This window comes from Gopherus evgoodei, unplaced genomic scaffold (genome assembly GCF_007399415.2).
Source record: "Gopherus evgoodei ecotype Sinaloan lineage unplaced genomic scaffold, rGopEvg1_v1.p scaffold_40_arrow_ctg1, whole genome shotgun sequence".
In the NCBI taxonomy this organism is placed as follows: domain Eukaryota; kingdom Metazoa; phylum Chordata; order Testudines; family Testudinidae; genus Gopherus; species Gopherus evgoodei.
The window spans coordinates 2,095,970-2,123,325 of NW_022060061.1; the positions used below are offsets into that span (position 1 = coordinate 2,095,970).

Genomic DNA, 27,356 nt, shown 5'->3' on the forward strand with positions numbered 1-27,356 from the left:
TAGCGCCAGCCACACAACCGCGCAGACAAGGCACCTAGAGCGCGAGCGCCAGCCACACAACCGCACAGACACGGCACCTAGAGCGCGAGCGCCAGCCCCACAACCGCACAGACACGGCACCTAGAGCGCGAGCGCCAGCCACACAACCGCGCAGACACGGCACCTAGAGCGCGAGCGCCAGCCGCACAACCGCACAGACACGGCACCTAGAGCGCGAGCGCCAGCCCCGCAACCGCACAGACACGGCACCTAGAGCGCCAGCGCCAGCCCCGCAACCGCACAGACACGGCACCTAGAGCGCCAGCGCCAGCCACGCAACCGCACAAACACGGCACCTAGAGCGCGAGCGCCAGCCACACAACCGCACAGACATGGCACCTAGAGCGCGAGCGCCAGCCCCGCAACCGCGCAGACACGGCACCTAGAGCACGAGCGCCAGCCACACAACCGCACAGACACGGCACCTAGAGCACGAGCGCCAGCCACACAACCGCACAGACATGGCACCTAGAGCGCGAGCGCCAGCCCTGCAACCGCACAGAGACGGCACCTAGAGCGCGAGCGCCAGCCACACAACTGCACAGATACGGCACCTGGAGCGCTAGCGCCAGCCACACAACCGCACAGACACGGCACCTAGAGCGCGAGCACCAGCCCCACAACCGCACAGACACGGCACCTAGAGTACGAGCGCCAGCCACACAACCGCACAGACACGGCACCTAGAGCGCGAGCGCCAGCCACACAACCGCACAGACACGGCACCTAGAGCGCGAGCGCCAGCCACACAACCGCACAGACACGGCACCTAGAGCGCGAGCGCCAGCCGCACAACCACATAGACACGGCACCTAGAGCGCCAGCCACACAACCGCACAGACACGGCACCTAGAGCGCGAGCGCCAGCCACACAGCCGCACAGACACGGCACCTAGAGCGCGCACGCCAGCCACACAACCGCACAGACACGGCACCTAGAGCACGAGCGCCAGCCACGCAACCGCACAAACACGGCACCTAGAGCGCCAGCCACACAACCACACAGACACGGCACCTAGAGCGTGAGCGCCAGCCCCGCAACCGCACAGACACGGCACCTAGAGCTCGAGCGCCAGCCACACAACCGCACAGACACGGCACCTAGAGCGCCAGCGCCAGCCACACAACCGCACAGACACGGCACCTAGAGCGCGAGCACCAGCCCCACAACCGCACAGACACGGCACCTAGAGCGCCAGCGCCAGCCCCACAACCGCACAGACACGGCACCTAGAGCGCGAGCGCCAGCCACACAACCGCGCAGACACGGCACCTAGAGCGCGAGCGCCAGCCCCACAACCGCACAGACACGGCACCTAGAGCGCGAGCGCCAGCCGCACAACCGCACAGACACGGCACCTAGAGCGCGTGCGCCAGCCCTGCAACCGCACAGACACGGCACCTAGAGCGCCAGCCACACAACCGCACAGACACGGCACCTAGAGCACGAGCGCCAGCCACACAACTGCACAGACACGGCACCTAGAGCGCGAACGCCAGCCACACAACCCCACAGACACGGCACCTATAGCGCGAGCGCCAGCCACACAACTGCACAGACACGGCACCTAGAGCGCGAGCGCCAGCCACACAACCGCACAGACACGGCACCTAGAGCACGAGCGCCAGCCCCGCAACCGCACAGACACGGCACCTAGAGCACGAGCGCCAGCCACACAACCGCACAGACACGGCACCTAGAGCGCGAGCGCCAGCCACACAACCGCACAGACACGGCACCTAGAGCCCGAGCGCCAGCCACGCAACCGCACAGACACGGCACCTAGAGCCCGAGCGCCAGCCACGCAACCGCACAGACACGGCACCTAGAGCCCGAGCGCCAGCCACGCAACCGCACAGACACGGCACCTAGAGCGCGAGCGCCAGCCACACAACCGCACAGACACGGCACCTAGAGCGCGAGCGCCAGCCACACAACTGCACAGACACGGCACCTAGAGCGCGAGCGCCAGCCGCAGAACCGCACAGACACGGCACCTAGAGCGCGAGCGCCAGCCCCAGAACCGCACAGACACGGCACCTAGAGTGCGAGCGCCAACCACACAACCGCACAGACACGGCACCTAGAGCGCGAGCTCCAGCCACACAACTGCACAGACACGGCACCTAGAGCGCGAGCGCCAGCCACACAACTGCACAGATATGGCACCTGGAGCGCTAGCGCCAGCCACACAACCGCACAGACACGGCACCTAGAGCGCGAGCGCCAGCCCTGCAACCGCACAGACACGGCACCTAGAGCGCGAGCGCCAGCCACACAACTGCACAGACACGGCACCTAGAGCGCGAGCGCCAGCCACACAACCGTACAGACACGGCACCTAGAGCGCGAGCGCCAGCCCTGCAACTGCACAGACACGGCACCTAGAGCGCGAGCGCCAGCCACACAACCGCACAGACACGGCACCTAGAGCGCGAGCGCCAGCCCTGCAACCGCACAGACACGGCACCTAGAGCGCGAGCGCCAGCCACACAACCGCACAGACACGGCACCTAGAGCGCGAGCACCAGCCCCACAACCACACAGACACGGCACCTAGAGCGCGAGCACCAGCCCCGCAACCGCACAGACACGGCACCTAGAGCGCGAGCGCCAGCCCTGCAACCGCACAGACACGGCACCTAGAGCGCGAGCGCCAGCCCTGCAACCGCACAGACACGGCACCTAGAGCGCGAGCGCCAGCCACACAACCGCACAGACACGGCACCTAGAGCGCGAGCGCCAGCCCTGCAACCGCACAGACACGGCACCTAGAGCGCGAGCGCCAGCCACACAACCGCACAGACACGGCACCTAGAGCGCGAGCACCAGCCCCGCAACCGCACAGACACGGCACCTAGAGCGCGAGCGCCAGCCCCGCAACCGCACAGACACGGCACCTAGAGCGCGAGCGCCAGCCCTGCAACCGCACAGACACGGCACCTAGAGCGCGAGCGCCAGCCCTGCAACCGCACAGACACGGCACCTAGAGCGCGCGCACCAGCCCCGCAACCGCACAGACACGGCACCTAGAGCGCGAGCGCCAGCCCTACAACCACACAGACACCGCACCTAGAGCGCGAGCGCCAGCCACACAACCGCACAGCCACGGCACCTAGAGCGCGAGCGCCAGCCCTGCAACCGCACAGACACGGCACCTAGAGCGCGAGCGCCAGCCACACAACCGCACAGACACGGCACCTAGAGCGCGCGCACCAGCCCCGCAACCGCACAGACACGGCACCTAGATCGCGAGCGCCAGCCCTGCAACTGCACAGACATGGCACCTAGAGCGCGAGCGCCAGCCCTGCAACTGCACAGACACGGCATCTAGAGCGCGAGCGCCAGCCACACAACCGCACAGACACGGCACCTAGAGCGCGAGCGCCAGCCACACAATTGCACAGACACGGCACCTAGAGTGCGAGCGCCAGCCACACAACCGCACAGACACGGCACCTAGAGCGCGAGCGCCAGCCCTGCAACCGCACAGACACGGCACCTAGGCGCAAGCGCCAGCCACACAACCGCACAAACACGGCACCTAGAGCGCGAGTGCCAGCCACACAACCGCACAGACACGGCACCTAGAGCGCGAGCGCCAGCCACACAACCGCACAGACACGGCACCTAGAGCGCGAGCGCCAGCCACACAACTGCACAGACACGGCAGCTAGAGTGCGAGCGCCAGCAACACAACCGCACAGACACGGCACCTAGAGCGCGAGTGCCAGCCCTGCAACCGCACAGACACGGCACCTAGAGCGCGAGCGCCAGCCACACAACCGCACAGACACGGCACCCTAGAGCGCGAGCGCCAGCCACACAACCGCACAGACACAGCACCTAGAGCGCGAGCGCCAGCCACACAACCGCACAGACACGGCACCTAGAGCGCAAGCGCCAGCCCTGCAACTGCACAGACACGGCACCTAGAGCGCGAGTGCCAGCCCTGCAACCGCACAGACACGGCACCCTAGAGCGCGAGCGCCAGCCCTGCAACCGCACAGACACGGCACCTAGAGCGCGAGCGCCAGCCACACAACCGCACAGACACGGCACCTAGAGCGCGAGCGCCAGCCACACAACCGCACAGACACGGCACCTAGAGCGCGAACGCCAGCCCTGCAACCGCACAGACACGGCACCCTAGAGCGCGAGCGCCAGCCGCACAACCGCACAGACCCGGCACCCTAGAGCGCGAGCGCCAGCCCTGCAACCGCACAGACACGGCACCCTAGAGCGCGAGCGCCAGCCACACAACCGCACAGACACGGCACCCTAGAGCGCGAGCGCCAGCCACACAACCGCACAGACACGGCACCCTAGAGCGCTAGCGCCAGCCCTGCAACCGCACAGACACGGCACCTAGAGCGCGAGCACCAGCCACACAACCGCACAGACACGGCACCTACAGCGCGAGCGCCAGCCCCGCAACCGCACAGACACCGCACCCTAGAGCGCGAGCGCCAGCCCCACAACCACACAGACACGGCACCTAGAGCGCGAGCGCCAGCCCCACAACCGCACAGACACGGCACCTAGAGCGCGAGCGCCAGCCACGCAACCGCACAGACACGGCACCTAGAGCGCGAGCGCCAGCCCTGCAACCGCACAGACACGGCACCTAGAGCGCGAGCGCCAGCCCCGCAACCGCACAGACACGGCACCTAGAGCGCGAGCGCCAGCCACACAACCGCACAGACACGGCACCTAGAGCGCGAGCGCCAGCCATGCAACCGCACAGACACGGCACCTAGAGCGCGAGCGCCAGCCCCGCAACCGCACAGACACGGCACCTAGAGCTCGAGCGCCAGCCACACAACCGCACAGACACGGCACCTAGAGCGCTAGCGCCAGCCACACAACCGCGCAGACACGGCACCTAGAGCGCGAGCGCCAGCCACACAACCGCACAGACACGGCACCTAGAGCGCGAGCGCCAGCCCCACAACCGCACAGACACGGCACCTAGAGCGCGAGCGCCAGCCACACAACCGCGCAGACACGGCACCTAGAGCGCGAGCGCCAGCCGCACAACCGCACAAACACGGCACCTAGAGCGCGAGCGCCAGCCACACAACCGCACAGACATGGCACCTAGAGCGCGAGCGCCAGCCCTGCAACCGCAGAGACACGGCACCTAGAGCGCGAGCGCCAGCCCCGCAACCGCGCAGACACGGCACCTAGAGCACGAGCGCCAGCCACACAACCGCGCAGACACGGCACCTAGAGCGCGAGCGCCAGCCACACAACCGCACAGACATGGCACCTAGAGCGCGAGCGCCAGCCCTGCAACCGCACAGAGACGGCACCTAGAGCGCGAGCGCCAGCCACACAACTGCACAGATACGGCACCTGGAGCGCTAGCGCCAGCCACACAACCGCACAGACACGGCACCTAGAGCGCGAGCACCAGCCCCACAACCGCACAGACACGGCACCTAGAGCACGAGCGCCAGCCACACAACCGCACAGACACGGCACCTAGAGCGCGAGCGCCAGCCACACAACCGCACAGACACGGCACCTAGAGCGCGAGCGCCAGCCACACAACCGCACAGACACGGCACCTAGAGCGCGAGCGCCAGCCGCACAACCACATAGACACGGCACCTAGAGCGCCAGCCACACAACCGCACAGACACGGCACCTAGAGCGCGAGCGCCAGCCACACAGCCGCACAGACACGGCACCTAGAGCGCGAGCGCCAGCCACACAACCGCACAGACACGGCACCTAGAGCACGAGCGCCAGCCACGCAACCGCACAAACACGGCACCTAGAGCGCCAGCCACACAACCACACAGACACGGCACCTAGAGCGTGAGCGCCAGCCCCGCAACCGCACAGACACGGCACCTAGAGCTCGAGCGCCAGCCACACAACCGCACAGACACGGCACCTAGAGCGCCAGCGCCAGCCACACAACCGCACAGACACGGCACCTAGAGCGCGAGCACCAGCCCCACAACCGCACAGACACGGCACCTAGAGCGCCAGCGCCAGCCCCACAACCGCACAGACACGGCACCTAGAGCGCGAGCGCCAGCCACACAACCGCGCAGACACGGCACCTAGAGCGCGAGCGCCAGCCCCACAACCGCACAGACACGGCACCTAGAGCGCGAGCGCCAGCCGCACAACCGCACAGACACGGCACCTAGAGCGCGTGCGCCAGCCCTGCAACCGCACAGACACGGCACCTAGAGCGCCAGCCACACAACCGCACAGACACGGCACCTAGAGCACGAGCGCCAGCCACACAACTGCACAGACACGGCACCTATAGCGCGAGCGCCAGCCACACAACTGCACAGACACGGCACCTAGAGCGCGAGCGCCAGCCACACAACCGCACAGACACGGCACCTAGAGCACGAGCGCCAGCCCCGCAACCGCACAGACACGGCACCTAGAGCACGAGCGCCAGCCACACAACCGCACAGACACGGCACCTAGAGCGCGAGCGCCAGCCACACAACCGCACAGACACGGCACCTAGAGCCCGAGCGCCAGCCACGCAACCGCACAGACACGGCACCTAGAGCCCGAGCGCCAGCCACACAACCGCACAGACACGGCACCTAGAGCCCGAGCGCCAGCCACGCAACCGCACAGACACGGCACCTAGAGCCCGAGCGCCAGCCACGCAACCGCACAGACACGGCACCTATAGCGCGAGCGCCAGCCACACAACTGCACAGACACGGCACCTAGAGCGCGAGCGCCAGCCACACAACCGCACAGACACGGCACCTAGAGCACGAGCGCCAGCCCCGCAACCGCACAGACACGGCACCTAGAGCGCCAGCGCCAGCCCCACAACCGCACAGACACGGCACCTAGAGCGCGAGCGCCAGCCACACAACCGCGCAGACACGGCACCTAGAGCGCGAGCGCCAGCCACACAACCGCACAGACACGGCACCTAGAGCGCGAGCGCCAGCCACACAACTGCACAGACACGGCACCTAGAGCGCGAGCGCCAGCCGCAGAACCGCACAGACACGGCACCTAGAGCGCGAGCGCCAGCCCCAGAACCGCACAGACACGGCACCTAGAGTGCGAGCGCCAACCACACAACCGCACAGACACGGCACCTAGAGCGCGAGCTCCAGCCACACAACTGCACAGACACGGCACCTAGAGTGCGAGCGCCAGCCCCACAACCGCACAGACACGGCACCTAGAGCGCGAGCGCCAGCCACAGAACCGCACAGACACGGCACCTAGAGCGCGAGCGCCAGCCCCACAACCGCACAGACACGGCACCTAGAGCGCGAGCGCCAGCCCCACAACCGCACAGACACGGCACCTAGAGCGCGAGCGCCAGCCACACAACCGCACAGACACGGCACCTAGAGCGCGAGCGCCAGCCACGCAACCGCACAGACACGGCACCTAGAGCGCGAGCGCCAGCCACACAACTGCACAGACACGGCACCCTAGAGCGCGAGCACCAGCCACACAACCGCACAGACACGGCACCTAGAGCGCGAGCGCCAGCCACACAACCGCACAGACACGGCACCTAGAGCGCGAGCGCCGGCCACACAACCGCACAGACAAGGCACCTAGAGCGCGAGGGCCAGCCCTACAACCGCAGAGACACGGCACCTAGAGCGCCAGCGCCAGCCACACAACCGCACAGACACGGCACCTAGAGCGCGAGCGCCAGCCACGCAACCGCACAGACACGGCACCTAGAGCGCGAGCGCCAGCCACACAACCGCACAGACACGGCACCTAGAGCGCCAGCCCCAGCCACACAACCGCACAGACACGGCACCTAGAGCGCGAGCGCCAGCCACACAGCCGCACAGACACGGCACCTAGAGCGCGAGCGCCAGCCGCACAACCGCACAGACACGGCACCTAGAGCGCGAGCGCCAGCCACACAACCGCACAGACACGGCACCTAGAGCGCGAGCGCCAGCCACACAACCGCACAGACACGGCACCTAGAGCGCGAGCGCCAGCCACACAGCCGCACAGACATGGCACCTAGAGCGCGAGCGCCAGCCCCGCAACCGCACAGACACGGCACCTAGAGCGTGAGCGCCAGCCACACAACCGCACAGACATGGCACCTAGAGCGCGAGCGCCAGCCACACAACCGCACAGACACGGCACCTAGAGCGCGAGCGCCAGCCACACAGCCGCACAGACATGGCACCTAGAGCGCGAGCGCCAGCCCCGCAACCGCGCAGACACGGCACCTAGAGCGTGAGCGCCAGCCACACAACCGCACAGACATGGCACCTAGAGCGCGAGCGCCAGCCACACAACCGCACAGACATGGCACCTAGAGCGCGAGCGCCAGCCACACAACCGCACAGACACGGCACCTAGAGCGCGAGCGCCAGCCACACAACCGCACAGACATGGCACCTAGAGCGCGAGCGCCAGCCCCGCAACCGCGCAGACATGGCACCTAGAGCGCGAGCGCCAGCCCTGCAACCGCACAGAGACGGCACCTAGAGCACGAGCGCCAGCCAAACAACTGCACAGATACGGCACCTGGAGCGCTAGCGCCAGCCACGCAACCGCACAGACACGGCACCTAGAGCGCGAGCACCAGCCCCACAACCGCACAGACACGGCACCTAGAGCACGAGCGCCAGCCACACAACCGCACAGACACGGCACCTAGAGCGCGAGCGCCAGCCGCACAACCACATAGACACGGCACCTAGAGCGCCAGCCACACAACCGCACAGACACGGCACCTAGAGCGCGAGCGCCAGCCCTGCAACCGCACAGACACGGCACCTAGAGCGCGAGCGCCAGCCACGCAACCGCACAGACACGGCACCTAGAGCGCGAGCGCCAGCCCCGCAACCGCACAGACACGGCACCTAGAGCGCGAACGCCAGCCACACAACCGCACAGACACGGCACCTAGAGCGCGCACGCCAGCCACACAACCGCACAGACACGGCACCTAGAGCACGAGCGCCAGCCACGCAACCGCACAGACACGGCACCTAGAGCGCCAGCCACACAACCACACAGACACGGCACCTAGAGCTCGAGCGCCAGCCACACAACCGCACAGACACGGCACCTAGAGCGCGAGCGCCAGCCACACAACCGCACAGACACGGCACCTAGAGCGCGAGCGCCAGCCACACAACCGCACAGACACGGCACCTAGAGCGCGAGCACCAGCCCCACAACCGCACAGACACGGCACCTAGAGCGCCAGCGCCAGCCACACAACCGCACAGACACGGCACCTAGAGCGCGAGCGCCAGCCACACAACTGCACAGACACGGCACCTAGAGCGCGAGCGCCAGCCGCAGAACCGCACAGACACGGCACCTAGAGCGCGAGCGCCAGCCCCAGAACCGCACAGACACGGCACCTAGAGTGCGAGCGCCAACCACACAACCGCACAGACACGGCACCTAGAGCGCGAGCTCCAGCCACACAACTGCACAGACACGGCACCTAGAGTGCGAGCGCCAGCCCCACAACCGCACAGACACGGCACCTAGAGCGCGAGCGCCAGCCACAGAACCGCACAGACACGGCACCTAGAGCGCGAGCGCCAGCCCTGCAACCGCACAGACACGGCACCCTAGAGCGCGAGCGCCAGCCCCACAACCGCACAGACACGGCACCTAGAGCGCGAGCGCCAGCCCCACAACCGCACAGACACGGCACCTAGAGCGCGAGCGCCAGCCACACAACCGCACAGACACGGCACCTAGAGCGCGAGCGCCAGCCACGCAACCGCACAGACACGGCACCTAGAGCGCGAGCGCCAGCCACACAACTGCACAGACACGGCACCCTAGAGCGCGAGCAGCAGCCACACAACCGCACAGACACGGCACCTAGAGCGCGAACGCCAGCCACACAACCGCACAGACACGGCACCTAGAGCGCGAGCGCCGGCCACACAACCGCACAGACAAGGCACCTAGAGCGCGAGGGCCAGCCCTACAACCGCAGAGACACGGCACCTAGAGCGCCAGCGCCAGCCACACAACCGCACAGACACGGCACCTAGAGCGCGAGCGCCAGCCACGCAACCGCACAGACACGGCACCTAGAGCGCGAGCGCCAGCCACACAACCGCACAGACACGGCACCTAGAGCGCGAGCGCCAGCCACACAGCCGCACAGACACGGCACCTAGAGCGCGAGCGCCAGCCGCACAACCGCACAGACACGGCACCTAGAGCGCGAGCGCCAGCCACACAGCCGCACAGACATGGCACCTAGAGCGCGAGCGCCAGCCCCGCAACCGCACAGACACGGCACCTAGAGCGTGAGCGCCAGCCACACAACCGCACAGACATGGCACCTAGAGCGCGAGCGCCAGCCACACAACCGCACAGACACGGCACCTAGAGCGCGAGCGCCAGCCACACAACCGCACAGACACGGCACCTAGAGCGCGAGCGCCAGCCACACAGCCGCACAGACATGGCACCTAGAGCGCGAGCGCCAGCCCCGCAACCGCGCAGACACGGCACCTAGAGCGTGAGCGCCAGCCACACAACCGCACAGACATGGCACCTAGAGCGCGAGCGCCAGCCACACAACCGCACAGACATGGCACCTAGAGCGCGAGCGCCAGCCACACAACCGCACAGACACGGCACCTAGAGCGCGAGCGCCAGCCACACAACCGCACAGACATGGCACCTAGAGCGCGAGCGCCAGCCCCGCAACCGCGCAGACATGGCACCTAGAGCGCGAGCGCCAGCCCTGCAACCGCACAGAGACGGCACCTAGAGCACGAGCGCCAGCCAAACAACTGCACAGATACGGCACCTGGAGCGCTAGCGCCAGCCACGCAACCGCACAGACACGGCACCTAGAGCGCGAGCGCCAGCCACGCAACCGCACAGACACGGCACCTAGAGCGCGAGCACCAGCCCCACAACCGCACAGACACGGCACCTAGAGCACGAGCGCCAGCCACACAACCGCACAGACACGGCACCTAGAGCGCGAGCGCCAGCCGCACAACCACATAGACACGGCACCTAGAGCGCCAGCCACACAACCGCACAGACACGGCACCTAGAGCGCGAGCGCCAGCCCTGCAACCGCACAGACACGGCACCTAGAGCGCGAGCGCCAGCCACGCAACCGCACAGACACGGCACCTAGAGCGCGAGCGCCAGCCCCGCAACCGCACAGACACGGCACCTAGAGCGCGAACGCCAGCCACACAACCGCACAGACACGGCACCTAGAGCGCGCACGCCAGCCACACAACCGCACAGACACGGCACCTAGAGCACGAGCGCCAGCCACGCAACCGCACAGACACGGCACCTAGAGCGCCAGCCACACAACCACACAGACACGGCACCTAGAGCGTGAGCGCCAGCCCCGCAACCGCACAGACACGGCACCTAGAGCTCGAGCGCCAGCCACACAACCGCACAGACACGGCACCTAGAGCGCGAGCGCCAGCCACACAACCGCACAGACACGGCACCTAGAGCGCGAGCACCAGCCCCACAACCGCACAGACACGGCACCTAGAGCGCCAGCGCCAGCCACACAACCGCACAGACACGGCACCTAGAGCGCGAGCGCCAGCCCCACAACCGCACAGACACGGCACCTAGAGCGCGAGCGCCAGCCACGCAACCGCACAGACACGGCACCTAGAGCGCGAGCGCCAGCCACACAACCGCACAGACACGGCACCTAGAGCGCGAGCACCAGCCCCACAACCGCACAGACACGGCACCTAGAGCGCGAGCGCCAGCCCCACAACCGCACAGACACGGCACCTAGAGCGCGAGCGCCAGCCGCACAACCGCACAGACACGGCACCCAGAGCGCGTGCGCCAGCCCTGCAACCGCACAGACACGGCACCTAGAGCGCGAGCGCCAGCCACACAACCGCACAGACACGGCACCTAGAGCGCCAGCGCCAGCCACACAACCGCACAGACACGGCACCTAGAGCGCGAGCACCAGCCCCACAACCGCACAGACACGGCACCTAGAGCGCGAGCACCAGCCACACAACCGCACAGACACGGCACCTAGAGCGCGAGCGCCAGCCACGCAACCGCACAGACACGGCACCTAGAGCGCCAGCCACACAACCACACAGACACGGCACCTAGAGCGTGAGCGCCAGCCCCGCAACCGCACAGACACGGCACCTAGAGCTCGAGCGCCAGCCACACAACCGCACAGACACGGCACCTAGAGCGCGAGCGCCAGCCACACAACCGCACAGACACGGCACCTAGAGCGCGAGCGCCAGCCACACAACCGCACAGACACGGCACCTAGAGCGCGAGCGCCAGCCACACAACCGCAGAGACACGGCACCTAGAGCGCGAGCACCAGCCCCACAACCGCACAGACACGGCACCTAGAGCGCCAGCGCCAGCCACACAACCGCACAGACACGGCACCTAGAGCGCGAGCGCCAGCCCCACAACCGCACAGACACGGCACCTAGAGCGCGAGCGCCAGCCACGCAACCGCACAGACACGGCACCTAGAGCGCGAGCGCCAGCCACACAACCGCACAGACACGGCACCTAGAGCGCGAGCACCAGCCCCACAACCGCACAGACACGGCACCTAGAGCGCGAGCGCCAGCCCCACAACCGCACAGACACGGCACCTAGAGCGCGAGCGCCAGCCGCACAACCGCACAGACACGGCACCTAGAGCGCGTGCGCCAGCCCTGCAACCGCACAGACACGGCACCTAGAGCGCGAGCGCCAGCCACACAACCGCACAGACACGGCACCTAGAGCGCCAGCGCCAGCCACACAACCGCACAGACACGGCACCTAGAGCGCGAGCACCAGCCCCACAACCGCACAGACACGGCACCTAGAGCGCGAGCGCCAGCCACACAACCGCACAGACACGGCACCTAGAGCGCCAGCGCCAGCCACACAACTGCACAGACACGGCACCTAGAGCGCGAACGCCAGCCACACAACCCCACAGACACGGCACCTAGAGCGCGAGCGCCAGCCACACAACCGCACAGACACGGCACCTAGAGCACGAGCGCCAGCCCCGCAACCGCACAGACACGGCACCTAGAGTGCGAGCTCCAGCCACACAACTGCACAGACACGGCACCTAGAGTGCGAGCGCCAGCCCCACAACCGCACAGACACGGCACCTAGAGCGCGAGCGCCAGCCACACAAGCGCACAAACACGGCACCTAGAGCGCGAGCGCCAGCCGCACAACCGTACAGACACGGCACCTAGAGCGCCAGCGCCAGCCGCACAACCGCACAGACACGGCACCTAGAGCGCGAGCGCCAGCCACACAACCGCACAGACACGGCACCTAGAGCGCCAGCGCCAGCCCCGCAACCGCACAGACACGGCACCTAGAGCGCGAGCGCCAGCCACACAACCGCACAGACACGGCACCTAGAGCGCGAGCGCCAGCCACACAACCGCACAGACACGGCACCTAGAGCGCGAGCGCCAGCCCTGCAACCGCACAGACACGGCACCTAGAGCGTGAGCGCCAGCCCTGCAACCGCACAGACACGGCACCTAGAGCGCGAGCGCCAGCCGCACAACCGCACAGACACGGCACCTAGAGCGCGAGCGCCGGCCACACAACCGCACAGACACGGCACCTAGAGCGCGAGCGCCAGCCACACAACCGCACAGACACGGCACCTAGAGCGCGAGCGCCAGCCACACAACCGCACAGACACGGCACCTAGAGCGCGAGCGCCAGCCCCACAACCGCACAGACACGGCACCTAGAGCGTGAGCGCCAGCCCTGCAACCGCACAGACACGGCACCTAGAGCGCCAGCCACACAACCGCACAGACACGGCACCTAGAGCACGAGCGCCAGCCACACAACCGCACAGACACGGCACCTAGAGTGCGAGCGCCAGCCACACAACCGCACAGACACGGCACCTAGAGCGCGAGCGCCAGCCCCACAACCGTACAGACACGGCACCTAGAGCGTGAGCGCCAGCCACACAACCGCACAGACACGGCACCTAGAGCGCGAGCGCCAGCCACGCAACCGCACAGACACGGCACCTAGAGCGCCAGCCCCAGCCACACAACCGCACAGACACGGCACCTAGAGCGCGAGCGCCAGCCCCACAACCGCACAGACACGGCACCTAGAGCGCGAGCGCCAGCCACACAACCGCACAGACACGGCACCTAGAGCGCCAGCGCCAGCCACACAACCACACAGACACGGCACCTAGAGCGCAAGCGCCAGCCCTGCAACCGCACAGACACGGCACCTAGAGCGCGAACGCCAGCCACACAACCGCACAGAAACGGCACCTAGAGCACGAGCGCCAGCCACACAACCGCACAGACACGGCACCTAGAGTGCGAGCGCCAGCCACACAACCGCACAGACACGGCACCTAGAGCGCGAGCGCCAGCCCCGCAACCGCACAGACACGGCACCTAGAGCGCGAGCGCCAGCCACACAACCGCACAGAAACGGCACCTAGAGCGCGAGCGCCAGCCACACAACCGCACAGACACGGCACCTAGAGCGCGAGCGCCAGCCCCACAACCGCACAGACACGGCACCTATAGCGCGAGCGCCAGCCACACAACCGCACAGACACGGCACCTAGAGCGCGAGCGCCAGCCCCACAACCGCACAGACACGGCACCTATAGCGCGAGCGCCAGCCACACAACCGCACAGACACGGCACCTAGAGCGCGAGCGCCAGCCACACAACCGCACAGACACGGCACCTAGAGCGCGAGCGCCAGCCACGCAACCGCACAGACACGGCACCTAGAGCGCGAGCGCCAGCCCTGCAACCGCACAGACACGGCACCTAGAGCGCAAGCGCCAGCCACACAACCGCACAGACACGGCACCTAGAGCGCGAGCGCCAGCCACACAACCGCACAGACACGGCACCTAGAGCGCGAGCGCCAGCCACGCAACCGCACAGACACGGCACCTAGAGCGCGAGCGCCAGCCCTGCAACCGCACAGACACGGCACCTAGAGCGCAAGCGCCAGCCACACAACCGCACAGACACGGCACCTAGAGCGCGAGCGCCAGCCACGCAACCGCACAGACACGGCACCTAGAGCGCGAGCGCCAGCCCTGCAACCGCACAGACACGGCACCTAGAGCGCCAGCGCCAGCCCCTCAACCGCACAGACACGGCACCTAGAGCGCGAGCGCCAGCCCCAGAACCGCACAGACACGGCACCTAGAGCGCGAGCGCCAGCCACACAACTGCACAGACACGGCACCTAGAGTGCGAGCGCCAGCCCCACAACCGCACAGACACGGCACCTAGAGCGCGAGCTCCAGCCACACAACTGCACAGACACGGCACCTAGAGTGCGAGCTCCAGCCACACAACTGCACAGACACGGCACCTAGAGTGCGAGCTCCAGCCACACAACTGCACAGACACGGCACCTAGAGTGCGAGCTCCAGCCACACAACTGCACAGACACGGCACCTAGAGTGCGAGCGCCAGCCCCACAACCGCACAGACACGGCACCTAGAGCGCGAGCTCCAGCCACACAACTGCACAGACACGGCACCTAGAGTGCGAGCGCCAGCCACACAACTGCACAGACACGGCACCTAGAGTGCGAGCTCCAGCCACACAACTGCACAGACACGGCACCTAGAGCGCGAGCGCCAGCCACACAACCGCGCAGACACGGCACCTAGAGCGCGAGCGCCAGCCACACAACCGCGCAGACACGGCACCTAGAGCGCGAGCGCCAGCCACACAACCGCACACACACGGCACCTAGAGAGCGAGCGCCAGCCGCAGAACCGCACAGACACGGCACCTAGAGCGCGAGCGCCAGCCACACAACCGCACAGACACGGCACCCTAGAGCGCGAGCGCCAGCCACACAACCGCACAGACACGGCACCTAGAGCGCGAGCGCCAGCCACACAACCGCACAGACATGGCACCTAGAGCGCGAGCGCCAGCCCCACAACCGTACAGACACGGCACCTAGAGCGTGAGCGCCAGCCACACAACCGCACAGACACGGCACCTAGAGCGCGAGCGCCAGCCACGCAACCGCACAGACACGGCACCTAGAGCGCCAGCGCCAGCCACACAACCGCACAGACACGGCACCTAGAGCGCGAGCGCCAGCCCCACAACCGCACAGACACGGCACCTAGAGCGCGAGCGCCAGCCACACAACCGCACAGACACGGCACCTAGAGCGCGAGCGCCAGCCACACAACCGCACAGACACGGCACCTAGAGCGCGAGCGCCAGCCACACAACCGCACAGACACGGCACCTAGAGCGCCAGCGCCAGCCACACAACCACACAGACACGGCACCTAGAGCGCGAGCGCCAGCCCCAGAACCGCACAGACACGGCACCTAGAGCGCCAGCGCCAGCCACACAACCGCACAGACACAGCACCTAGAGCGCGAGCGCCAGCCACACAACCGCACAGACACGGCACCTAGAGCGCGAGCGCCAGCCACACAACCGCACAGACACGGCACCTAGAGCGCGAGCGCCAGCCACACAACCGCAGAGACACGGCACCTAGAGCGCGAGCACCAGCCCTGCAACTGCACAGACACGGCACCTAGAGCGCGAGCGCCAGCCCCAGAACCGCACAGACACGGCACCTAGAGCGCGAGTGCCAGCCACACAACCGCACAGACACGGCACCTAGAGCGCGAGCGCCAGCCCCAGAACCGCACAGACACGGCACCTAGAGCGCGAGCGCCAGCCACACAACCGCACAGACACGGCACCCTAGATCACAAGCGTTAGCCACGCAACCGCACGCGTATGGCATCGTAGAGGAGTGCATTTTCTCATCTGTGAAGGAGATCTGAAGACCACACTGCCACAGTTTTAATCTCTCAGGGATGTGTTTGAAAGAGGCCTGATTCTAGACATGAGCAACCCTAGAGCTGATCAGGATCTTCCTCCCAGCGTATCTGGACCGTAACGCTTTGGTGGGGAGATGTTGGGTGGAATGTCCCCAGTTTAGCCCACTGCTGTTCCAAACCCTTGGTGGGTGGCAAGGACAGCAAACGTTTCCTGTCCGGGGAGGTGTTTTCAGGAGCGGGACTAAGGCGCAGGAATGACTGATGGGCCCGCAGGAAGGAAGGGACAGGCCAGCAGGGTTTGGATCGGAGGCACTGGGGTATGACAGGGCTTCGGGTGTGTGTGCTGGATGTGCAACAGTGCAGGGGCATCTGGGATGGGAACTTGTGCCTGGGCAGCAGAGAAGTGTCTGAAATGAGGGCCTAACCCCCCAAATGTGCCCTCAAATCTTTTGTAACCCTCATGCCGGGGGGTCCCTATCCCAGCATCCCCTTCCCTTCCTGCATCCACCAAGGTCTAAATCTGGAGCTGGCAATGGGAGCCCAGGCGGCAGCGTCTCTGAATTACGGTCCATTGGGGAGAGGGCTGGAAGTGTGTGGCTCTATCCTTTTATCACACGCACCCCTCTCTCCGTAGTTGTGCCTTTTGCTGATTCATGTCTCGTAGCCAGGAGGAATAAAAGCTTTGTAACCAGAGTTACTTATTGAACCCCTGTGATTCAGCTTTTAATTATCGTAAGAAAGAGACAAACAGAGAGCTAGATTAACTCCCATTTCCAGAGCCATTTCCATCCCAAGAGAGCTAAATATGGAACCATTCACTTTCCTTCGAAGTGCAGCCACTTCTGGGTGGGGTGAAAGTAGCAGCTGTTTAACAGCCTTGCAGCAACACTGTACTGGGCTGGCTCACCCAGCACTGAAATGCAGCCACTTCTAGGGTAGAAGGCGGCTGCTGATAGCACCCACACAGCAATGCTACTCAAGAGTTTAGGTCAGGAGGTAATGGAGAATCCTGTATCCGACTGAAACTGCAAGGAAGCATTTTAAGGAAGCAAGATCTGACTTGGACTATGGCCAAGACACTGGAGTTAAAGCCTGTTAGTCTAGATACTGGGCTGATGAAACCAGTTATGAGTCTGATCTGAAATGTTCAGTGCTACGGTCTGACCAGGTTTGTGTGTTATAACCGGGCTGGTTATAACCACTGAGGCCACCTGCGCCATGACCCTGTCTGAATTCACAGGCTGGTATATGCAGGCCTGGAAAACCTCCAAGGAAAACCCAGGGGCTGAGCTGGCTGCTTCCATAGGGAGCTCTCTTTGGAGTCAGTCAGTGCTGCCCCCCACTGCCTCAGCTGCAGGGAGTAGAGTGACATTCCCAGCGTGACTGAGGTGATGCGGGGTGGGCCCCTTCCTGGATGACGTGAAATCAAGCTCCTGTCAGCTTTTGCTCATGGGATCCTGTGGCACTTTTCCGAAGAGCTGGGGTGTTCGCTCCAATATTCTGGCCAAATGTCAAGGCAGATAATTGCATTCTGCCTCCTTCCACTCCCCCTGGGTGTTCACATGGAGACTGGCTCATTCACGTCCAGAGCAGCTGTGCGGTATTGCCATGCGCCGTTAACCAGCTGCTGTGCCCTCAGTGCTGAGCAAGTTATTCCTGCGGTTTGGGATCCGTGGCAGGAATGTGCTACAGAAATAAGTAGATGACGATTTGATTTCTCATCAAGCAGGTACCCTTCACCTTAGCCGGTAACAGCAGGACGCCTGGCTTCTCTCCTCGGCTCGGGGAGAGGCGTGAGAGCTAGTGGTCTGATCGGGGGAGTTGGGAGTCGGGTCTCCTGGGCTCTGTTCCCAGCTCTGTTGACTTGCTTATGTGAGGGTAGAATCTGACCCTGAGGGCCTTGGCTGCCCAACCCCTTTTTTCCACCAGGTCCCACTGTGCCCCATCCCCACATGCCTTTCTTCCCCCCTCAGGTGGCAAAATTACAGTGTTCCTCTCAGAGGGGAGCTTTCCCCTGTCGGGGCAGGTGGCCTCACTTCCCAGTGCGCCCCTTATTCTGTCTCTCTCCCCTTCATCTCTTGCAGCATCTTGGCCAAAGTCGGCTCCGACTTCGACCTGCGAACACTGCGGGCAGTTCGTGTGCTCCGGCCGCTAAAGCTGGTGTCGGGGATCCCAAGTAAGTGAGTTAGTCCGTGTGCTCCCCAGGGGACCAGGGACCCAGCCAAGGGTCCCTGCCACCACCTCATGGGACCCAGCACCCGACCCTGGGCTTGTCATCCCCCAGTGAGCCCCAGCACCCAACCCCAGACCCTGTTACCACCCTATGGGACCCAGCACCCAACCCCAGGCCCTGTCACCTCTCCATGGGATCTGGCACCCAACCCCAGGCCCAGTCACCTCCCTATGGGACCCAGCACCCAACCCTGGGCTTGTCATCTCCCAGTGAGCCCCGGCACCCAAACCCAGGCTCGGTCACCTCCCTGTGGCACCCAGCACCCAACCCCAGGCCCTGTCACCTCCCTATGGCACCCGGCACCTAACCCCAGGCCCTGTCACCTCCCCGTGGGATCTGGCACCCAACCCCAGGTCCTGTCACCTCCCCATGGGATCTGGCACCCAACCTCGGGCCCTATCACCTTCCCATGGGATCTGGCACCCAACCCCAGACCCTGTTACCTCCCTATGGGACCCAGCACCCAACCCTGGGCTTATCATCCCCCAGTGAGCCCCGGCACCCAACCCCAGGCCGTGTTACCTCCCTATGGGACCCAGCACCTAACCCTAGGCCCTGTCACCTCCCCATGGGATCTGGCACCCAACCCCAGGTCCTGTTACCTCCCTGTGGCACCCAGCACCCAACCCTGGGCTTGTTATCGCCCAGTGAGCCCCGGCACCCAACCCCAGACCCTGCCACCTTCCTATGGGACCCAGCACCTAAACCCAGGCCCTGTCACCTCCCTATGGGATCTGGCACTCAACCATGGGTCCTGTCACCTCCCCATGGGATCCAGCACCCAACCCCGGGCCCTGTCACCTCCCCATGGGATCCGGCACCCAACCTCAAGCCCTGTTCCTCCCTATGGCACCCAGCACCCAACCCTGGGCTTGTCATGCCCCAGTGAGCTCTGGCACCCAACTCCAGGCCCTGTCACCTCACCATGGGATCATCCAGCACCTAACCCCAGGCCGTCACCTCCCCATGGGACCCAGCTCCCAGCCCTGGGCTCTGTCATCCCCCAGTGGGGCCCAGCTCCCAACGGCTGCCCTGCTACTCTCATGAGCTGCTGCAGGGAAAGGTTTTAGGAGAACTTGTCTGACCTTGTGTGTTCAGAGAATGACTGCTGCCGGTCTCCGAAGCACTTCTCAGTTTGCAAACATTAGTCAGGTACCTAGGAGTCCAGAACCAAATGGCCCCACTTGCGGGAGGGTCGGTGTGGGGGGTGTCTCCCCAGTGCTGCCTAGAAGGGAATGACCCCTTCTGTGATGCTTTATTGTGACAGTGTGTAGGAGCCCTGGTCATGAAGAGGACCCCATTGTGCTGGGTGCGATACGCCTATTAGGTATATTATGGTAGCGCCTCCATTGTGCTCCACGAATATAGAATAAAAAGATAAGCCTGGCCCAGAGAGTTTTCAGTCTAACTGATCTACTGCCCTCCTGGTTTGGGTGCTCAGAGCTGAGCACAGGATCTTTGGTGTGGTCCCTACACAGCTGGGTAGTGAGGGACTCTTTCCTCGCTGCTCCGGGGCCCCAGAATCCCAGGATCCTGCCTTTGCTGTGGGAGCTGCCGTCTGACACCCTGTCTCCCTCTCTCCTGCCCCAGGTTTACAAGTTGTTCTGAAGTCCATCATGAAGGCTATGATACCTCTGCTACAAATTGGCCTACTGTTGTTTTTTGCAATCCTTATTTTTGCAATCATAGGATTAGAATTTTATATGGGAAAATTTCACACCACTTGCTTTGATGGGGTGACAGGTAAGTCCAGTGCCCGCATCCCCTGTCCCCTGCGTTTGGATCAGGGGTCCCGTAGGTGAGTGAGGCAGAGAATTGCCAGTCAGGCGGCAGAAAGGGGCCACCACAAGCTCCCTTTCCGTGCATGCTGGTTCCACATCGGGAGGAATGTTTGTCTAGCAGGGGTCTGGGAGCTAGGACACCTGGGTTCTAATCCCAGCTCTCGGAGCGGTTGGGCATAGAGCAGGATGCTTGAGACTTGGAGGTTCTACTCCCAGCTCTTAGAGGGAAAATGGTCTAAGGACTAGAGCAGCGAACAAGGAGCCAGGACATCTGGGTTCGAGTCCGGGCATTGGCACTGACCTGGTGTGTGGCCTCAGGCAAGGCACTTCCCCTCTCCATGCCTCAGTTTCCCCCTCTACCATGTGGTCAAGGCTAGATGAAGGAACATCTGTAAAGAACTTGAAGAACCTCAGCTGGAAAATCCCAGTCCTTGTTATGTGTGACAGGGTGATATGAACCCAGCTGGCACCAGCCCTGTGGGCAGCAACCCAGCCAACAGGTGACAGCACCTTCCCTGGCCAAGTGTCTCAGGGTGCAGGGCTGGAATCTGCCTATCATCTCCACTTTTCTCTTTCCTTCTCTCTCTCCCGCTCCTCCCTGGGCCCCTGGCCTTCGCTCAATATGGAATGGCCTAATTATTTGTCTCCCCTGACGGAGATGTTGTTAATTGAAGGAGAGCTATTTCTGCAACGCGGCCATGTCATCGAGAAGGGGGTTGGGGCAGGGAAGGAGAGGGGGTCGGAGGAAGCACCTGCAGGATGCCAGGCAGTCTGACTCTCCCAGCAGATGCGAGAGAGGTCGCTCTGATTTGTATTTGCAAATCCTGGCTACCGAGCTGGAGGGAAGCAGCGCTCAACGCCAGGACAGGGTGTCTGGGAGTCAGGGGCAGGACCTCAGCTCAGGGTCCCAGGAAGGGTCTCCCTAAGGCACTGTAGAGAGGGACTTTCCCTTCCCTGCTTTAGGTGTTGAAGAAGAGATGCTGGACCAGGACCCAGGAGGCCTGGGTCCAGTTCCTGGCTTAACCTGGCCTCCCTGTGTAACTGGGCAAGTCATTTGTGCCTCTGCTCCCCATCTGCGCAATGGGGTAATACCCCCAGGGTGGTGGGTAGTAGGTCAAGGGATGACTTTAAGATGTTCAGATGCTGTGGTGCCCAGGTAGGGTGACCAGACAGCAAGTGTGAAAAATCAGGACAGGGGTTGAGGGTGGGGGTAATAGGCGCCTATATAAGATAAAGTCCCAAATATCAGGCCTGTCCCTATGAAATCAGGACATCTGGTCACCCTGTGCCGAGGGTGAGAGAAATAGGGTCTGGAGCGTGGGGGCGCCGGTCCCCTCCAGAGAGGGAGTGAGTCTGGGATCCTGATGCTCGGCTCCTGAGGGGGGGGCTTGCCAGTGCTGTCCACAGGAGGGCTGCAAGGCATGGCATGTGTGGGGATGACCGGGTACCCCAGTGCCTCCTTCCCCACGGCTCTCATCCCCGTGGAGCACAGGGCCCAGTCCTGCTGCCACTGAGTCCAACAGGAGCAGGTTCAGGGCTCCTTCCTGATACCTGGAGACAGGGGTTCTGTCCATTCCCCCTCCCTTTTAGAGACCAGGTGGGCTCCTTGGATGCCAGGCTCCTGAACGTCAGCTGCTTTCTCTTGGCATGCAAGTCCTGTGCCCCACATTGGGGTCTTCCAGCAAAAGGATTTGGGAAGGGCTTGGTAGCGTTACTACATCAGCTCTTTGACAAGCGCAAGGGGCCATGTAGGGAGAAGCCCTTGGCTTCTGTGGAGTGACCCACCAGCCCTCGGATTAGCTATCTGACGTGAGGTTACACGCCAGCCATGGGGTTACCTGACTTTCGCAGGGCTGCCCGCCTGCCATCGGGGTATCAGTCCTTTTTCTTTGCCCACCCTGCAGGTGAAATCAAGGTTGATGTTCCGTGTGGGAAAGAAGAACCAGCCCGCATGTGCCCCAATGGGTCAGAATGCCGTGAGTACTGGGAAGGCCCGAATTATGGGATCACGCAGTTCGATAACATCCTGTTTGCCGTGCTGACTGTCTTCCAGTGTATCACCATGGAAGGGTGGACCGAACTCCTTTATTACGTGAGTAATATGGGCTCTAAGGCCTCCACTGCCTGGCATCTGGAGGGCAGGGCAGGAAATGCATGAGGGGTAAGGGGGGCCCTGCGTAGATTGCTTTTCGTTACGTGGATAAAGAAGCTGTGCTTAGCGGTCTGAGCATAACGCTGAGACTCAGGACTGTTGTGTTCTCTTCCTGAGTCTGCAGCTGATTTACCGTTTGGCCATGGAGGAGTCACTGCCCTGCTGTGACTCAGTTTTCTCATCTGTAAAATGGGGGTGATGATCTCACAATGTGAGTTTGTTAATTAAGGGTTGTAAAGCATTTTGATCTGCCTGCTACCCACACTGACTCTGTACTGCAGGGTCACTGCACCCACCTAGCACGGGTGTCATCTCTATACTGCAGGGCCATTGAATTCACCAAATATGGACACTGGCTTTACTGTGCCTCCCTGGCCCTGGCCCTGCCCCTGCCCTGTAGAATCACTGCAACCCCTAGAGAGAGGCACAAATCTTCTTGGCCAAAACAACTCGTTTCTCAGCTCTGAGTTATGTGAGTGAGACCAGAACAGACCTGGCTGTTCACGAGCCCTGAATCAAGTGGGGCATATTCTCAGGTGGGCCGATAACCATCACCCCAAGGCAGCCAGCCCCCAAGCAGCCCCAGCGCTGGGACCAAGAGGCATCTTGTGGCTGACATGTGTCCAGACTCCAGAGGGAGGCTCGTGGCCTCTCCCGGACTGCAGTTATGAAGCCGCCAGGCAGCAGTGCTCAGTCTAAGGGGAGCCTGCTTCCAGGATGCTGACAGGCTGCTTCTCTCTCAGCATTTTGTCCCTGATCCAAAGTGCAACGGGGTCCTTACTACCAAGAGGCCAGGCACGCGGCTGGCCATGTGTGCAGAATTAATGAGCTGGGGCATTCTGCTGAGTCAGGGAGAAGAATGAAGTGCTCCACAGAGATGGGAGGGTGGGGGGAGACAGAGGAAGAGAAATAGAGAGAGAGCAGTGCCTGGCCAGTTGGAGAATAGGGGATGAAGCTGGGCCTGCCTGGTGGTGGTATATAGAGAGAAGGTGCCAGATGGGGCCTCTCACATGCACAGCCAGGGGGTGCTGGATTGCTGGGGTTACCTGAGAACCCCACGTGACAGAGATGTGTGTGTGAATGAGACAGAGAGAGTGACAGGCCCTTTCAGGGCAAAGGGGACCAGCCCTACCTGTGCCGTAATTAGTTGCCTAGCAGCCTGAGGGGGTGGGGCTAATGGGATGGTTACCTGAGAACACCTGGGTCTCCTAAAAAGGGCTGAGCAAACTGAGTTCCAGGGAATTCTCTCTCAGGGAGCCAGGTTGGCCTGGGTAGAAAGTAGGGAGTTCCTTGGCAGGGGAGGCAGAAGGGAGCTGCTAGGATAAAGGGCCTCCAGGGTGAAAGTCCTGGGATGTAGGGCTCAGCTAAAAGCACCAATTACTGCAGAGCTGTCCCGTGCCATGAGGGGTGCTCTGGAGGGGGTTCCAGTGTGGCTGAGTGTGTTAGCTTGCAACTGGGGAGTTCGTTAGTGAGCATGGCCCTGTAGTGTGTGAGTGGCAGTGCAGGACTGTTGAGAGAACCTGTGAAGGGAGCATTGTGGAAAAGTAGATGTGTTCATTTGCAACTGTGTAAGTGCTGGGTTATGGTAGCATGGCTGTAATATGTCTGTGTGTGTTAATGCTAAAGTGTGTAGGTGTGTGAGTATGTCTGGTGTGTGCAAGGACAGCCCTGTGGTACATTAGCACGTAGCTGGACTGTGGGATCTTGAGTTTAGCTGTCTGAGACTGAATAGGGCGAGAGGTGCTTTGAATGGTGACCTGGCCAGTTAGTTTTGGGAGGAGACCATGAAGGAAAGCCCAGGGTGCAGTGAGAAATTGCCTTGATGATCCAGAAGGGGGCACTTCTCCTGTCCATTAAGGGCTGTTGAGCTCAATGCTTTGTTTGGGAGGGAAGCTGTACGCCACAGCATCTGCCTTTGGGATAAAATACTACAGTGAGATCACTGGAATCCCGTGGCTCTGTCCCCAAGGGTAGCTGCCTTAGCCCCAGGGTCCTGCTCAAATTCCATTCGGCCTCCCCAAACCCTCCCTTAAAATCTGTGCATGACACTGGATTCATCTTTGTTTTCTGCCAAAAACTTCTATGCAGTGTTAGTGTAGGTTGTTAAACAGCTGCCGTGCTCCCCCCGCAGAGGTAGCTGCATTTTGGTGGTGGGTGGCAGATCCTTCGCTAGAGACCATGAAGCACTTGGGGATGGAAAGCGCAATGTAAACATAAATTATTCCTAGTTCCATGAGCTAATCACACTAATGCAGGAGAGAGACCTCATGTCCCAGGCCCACTGCAGCGGGAGCAGCGCTGCCTGCATCTCTCTCTAGTCCCCAAAGGCTTCCAAGTGGATTTGTAGCAGCCAGCGTTGCTCCGTGAGTCAGCCATTGTCAGCCCCTCCGAACTGGTGGTGGTTTAGGATCTGCTTTGCGCCAGCCTCTTGACCTTCCAGAAGCAATGGGAGTCTGCTGCAGGTGGGAGCAGGAGGAGCTCTAGAATGGAGCCCTGCAGTAGGATGGGGATCCTGCAGGACGTGTTGCCAATATTGAAGACTAGTCCCACGCGGGGCTCTGCGCCAGCACCTATGCTGGCCTCTGGACAACGGCTTTACGTGGGTGTGCATTGACTGCTATGGATATGGGAGGGCAGGTGCACAGGGGATGGGATTCACATCCAGGGCGTAGGCTCTACTCAGGTTCCACTATGGAGCCTTTTCCCTCCTGGTTCCAAGCTGGCCCTGGGGCAGGGGCACAGGCTGGCTCAGGAAGGCAGGGAATGTGTCACTGGGGCTTTCCCTTCTCGGGGGGGTGCACCTCCAAACTGGCCCCATGGCAGTGGGACTGGCTGGCTTGAGGGGCTGGGGAACGGTTCACAAGGCCTTTCCCAGCTAGATGGTGCAATGCAGCTCCAATCTAGCGCCCAGGAGGCTAGGGGATGGGATATTGGGGCCTTGGTTTGAATTCAGCTGCATTCAGTAGTGACTGAGGTGCGCTACCATTGGTCCCGAGGTGAAATTAGTTCAGTGGGTCTGAGCCCAGTTCCTAGCAGCTGCGTTCCTATGTCCTCTCTCGCCCCCAAAGCCAGGTTCCCCCAGGAGAGGGCTGAGGCACAGCAATAGGGGCATGAGCATGGGAGGGAAGATGCTATGCTGTGGATATTCTCCAGAGGGGAGAGTTAATGAGTTATTGCTCCAGCAAGCTCTTGTGGATTCTATCCTGAGCACAGACTTCCCCTTGGGGATTGGGAAAATCATCCTGCTATGCTTTGTGCCTCAGTTTCCCCATATTGGGTATGGTCTCCACTTATCTCCCCCGGAGGTGAGTTCATTAATTACTTTACCATTCAAGGCCCTTGGGTGATGATGCACCTTAATTAAAATCTCACAAGCCTCCAGCCCACCTTCTGCTTCATGGCAATGACCCAGATGCCCGCAAGCCAGCTCATATGGCTGATAGAGCAACGGTCATAGGAGTAAATGCAACTTCGCCATCAGCTCTGCACCGATGCGTTTGCCCCTGTGATTAGGGGATAAAACAACCCATCATGGGTTGCCTGATACCCAGAACCCGCCATGGTCCAGAAGTGTGAGCGGGGGGGTTCAGTTGAGCCAATCCATCGGTGGAACAAGCCTTTATGACGCATTCTGTCACCGACAACCCAATCGCTCTGGACCATCCCATGAACGCCTGGCCTCGTGGGTAATTGCTTCCTCTCAGCCCCGCTCCTTTTCATCTTCCTCACGTGCCTTTTGTGCTAAATTTGAAAGGAGCCCTGGATAATTAACCAGCGAGTCATTTCTTTCCAGCCTCTTGCAAAGGAGGAGAGCAGAAAACATGTGCATCATGTACAATTGTCTTACCACCATCCAGCGCCTTCTGCCCCATCCCAAACTGTGCCGTGGGGCTGACATTGGCTGCGAAGCAGCTGTTGCACCCCCCACCCAGAGACAGCTGCTTTTCAGCACAGAGGATTCTGTTGTTGTTTTACAGTCTAAGGGGGGCGGGAAATAGACACTGAACCAGCCGAAGCATTGGCAAGAGGCAATGGCAGTCTGCCTCGGTGTGGGAGCTAAATTGCCAGCAGAATCGGGAAGCAGTCCCTGGGGGCAGGAGGGCTCAGAGGGCTTGGGGTGTGATCCCCAGCTCATATAGACGTACTCCTGCTGCCTCTTGTGCAGATAGCGCACTAGAAACATGACTGTGGCAACGTGGGCTGCAGGGGCACGCGCTTGCTGCCCCAAGTATGTGCCCACAAGTGGGTTTGTGCTCGGGGCAACTGGCTCATGCTGCCGCTGCCCCTGCTACCATGGCTGCTCTGCTCAGCAAGCGTCTGTCA

General features: G+C 62.8%; 1 protein-coding gene across 13 annotated transcripts in view; it reads left to right on the forward strand.

The window, feature by feature from the left end:
- The window catches only part of CACNA1A (calcium voltage-gated channel subunit alpha1 A), a 180,588-nt gene that overhangs the window by 60,037 nt on the left and 93,195 nt on the right, over positions 1–27,356 (forward strand). For all 13 annotated transcript variants that reach the window (XM_030546108.1, XM_030546115.1, XM_030546107.1 and 10 more), the window contains exons 4-6: positions 18,952–19,043; positions 20,691–20,843; positions 22,786–22,973. In XM_030546108.1, coding sequence (XP_030401968.1) covers positions 18,952–19,043; positions 20,691–20,843; positions 22,786–22,973 — 433 coding nt within the window. The remainder of the gene's footprint in view (positions 1–18,951; positions 19,044–20,690; positions 20,844–22,785; positions 22,974–27,356) is intronic.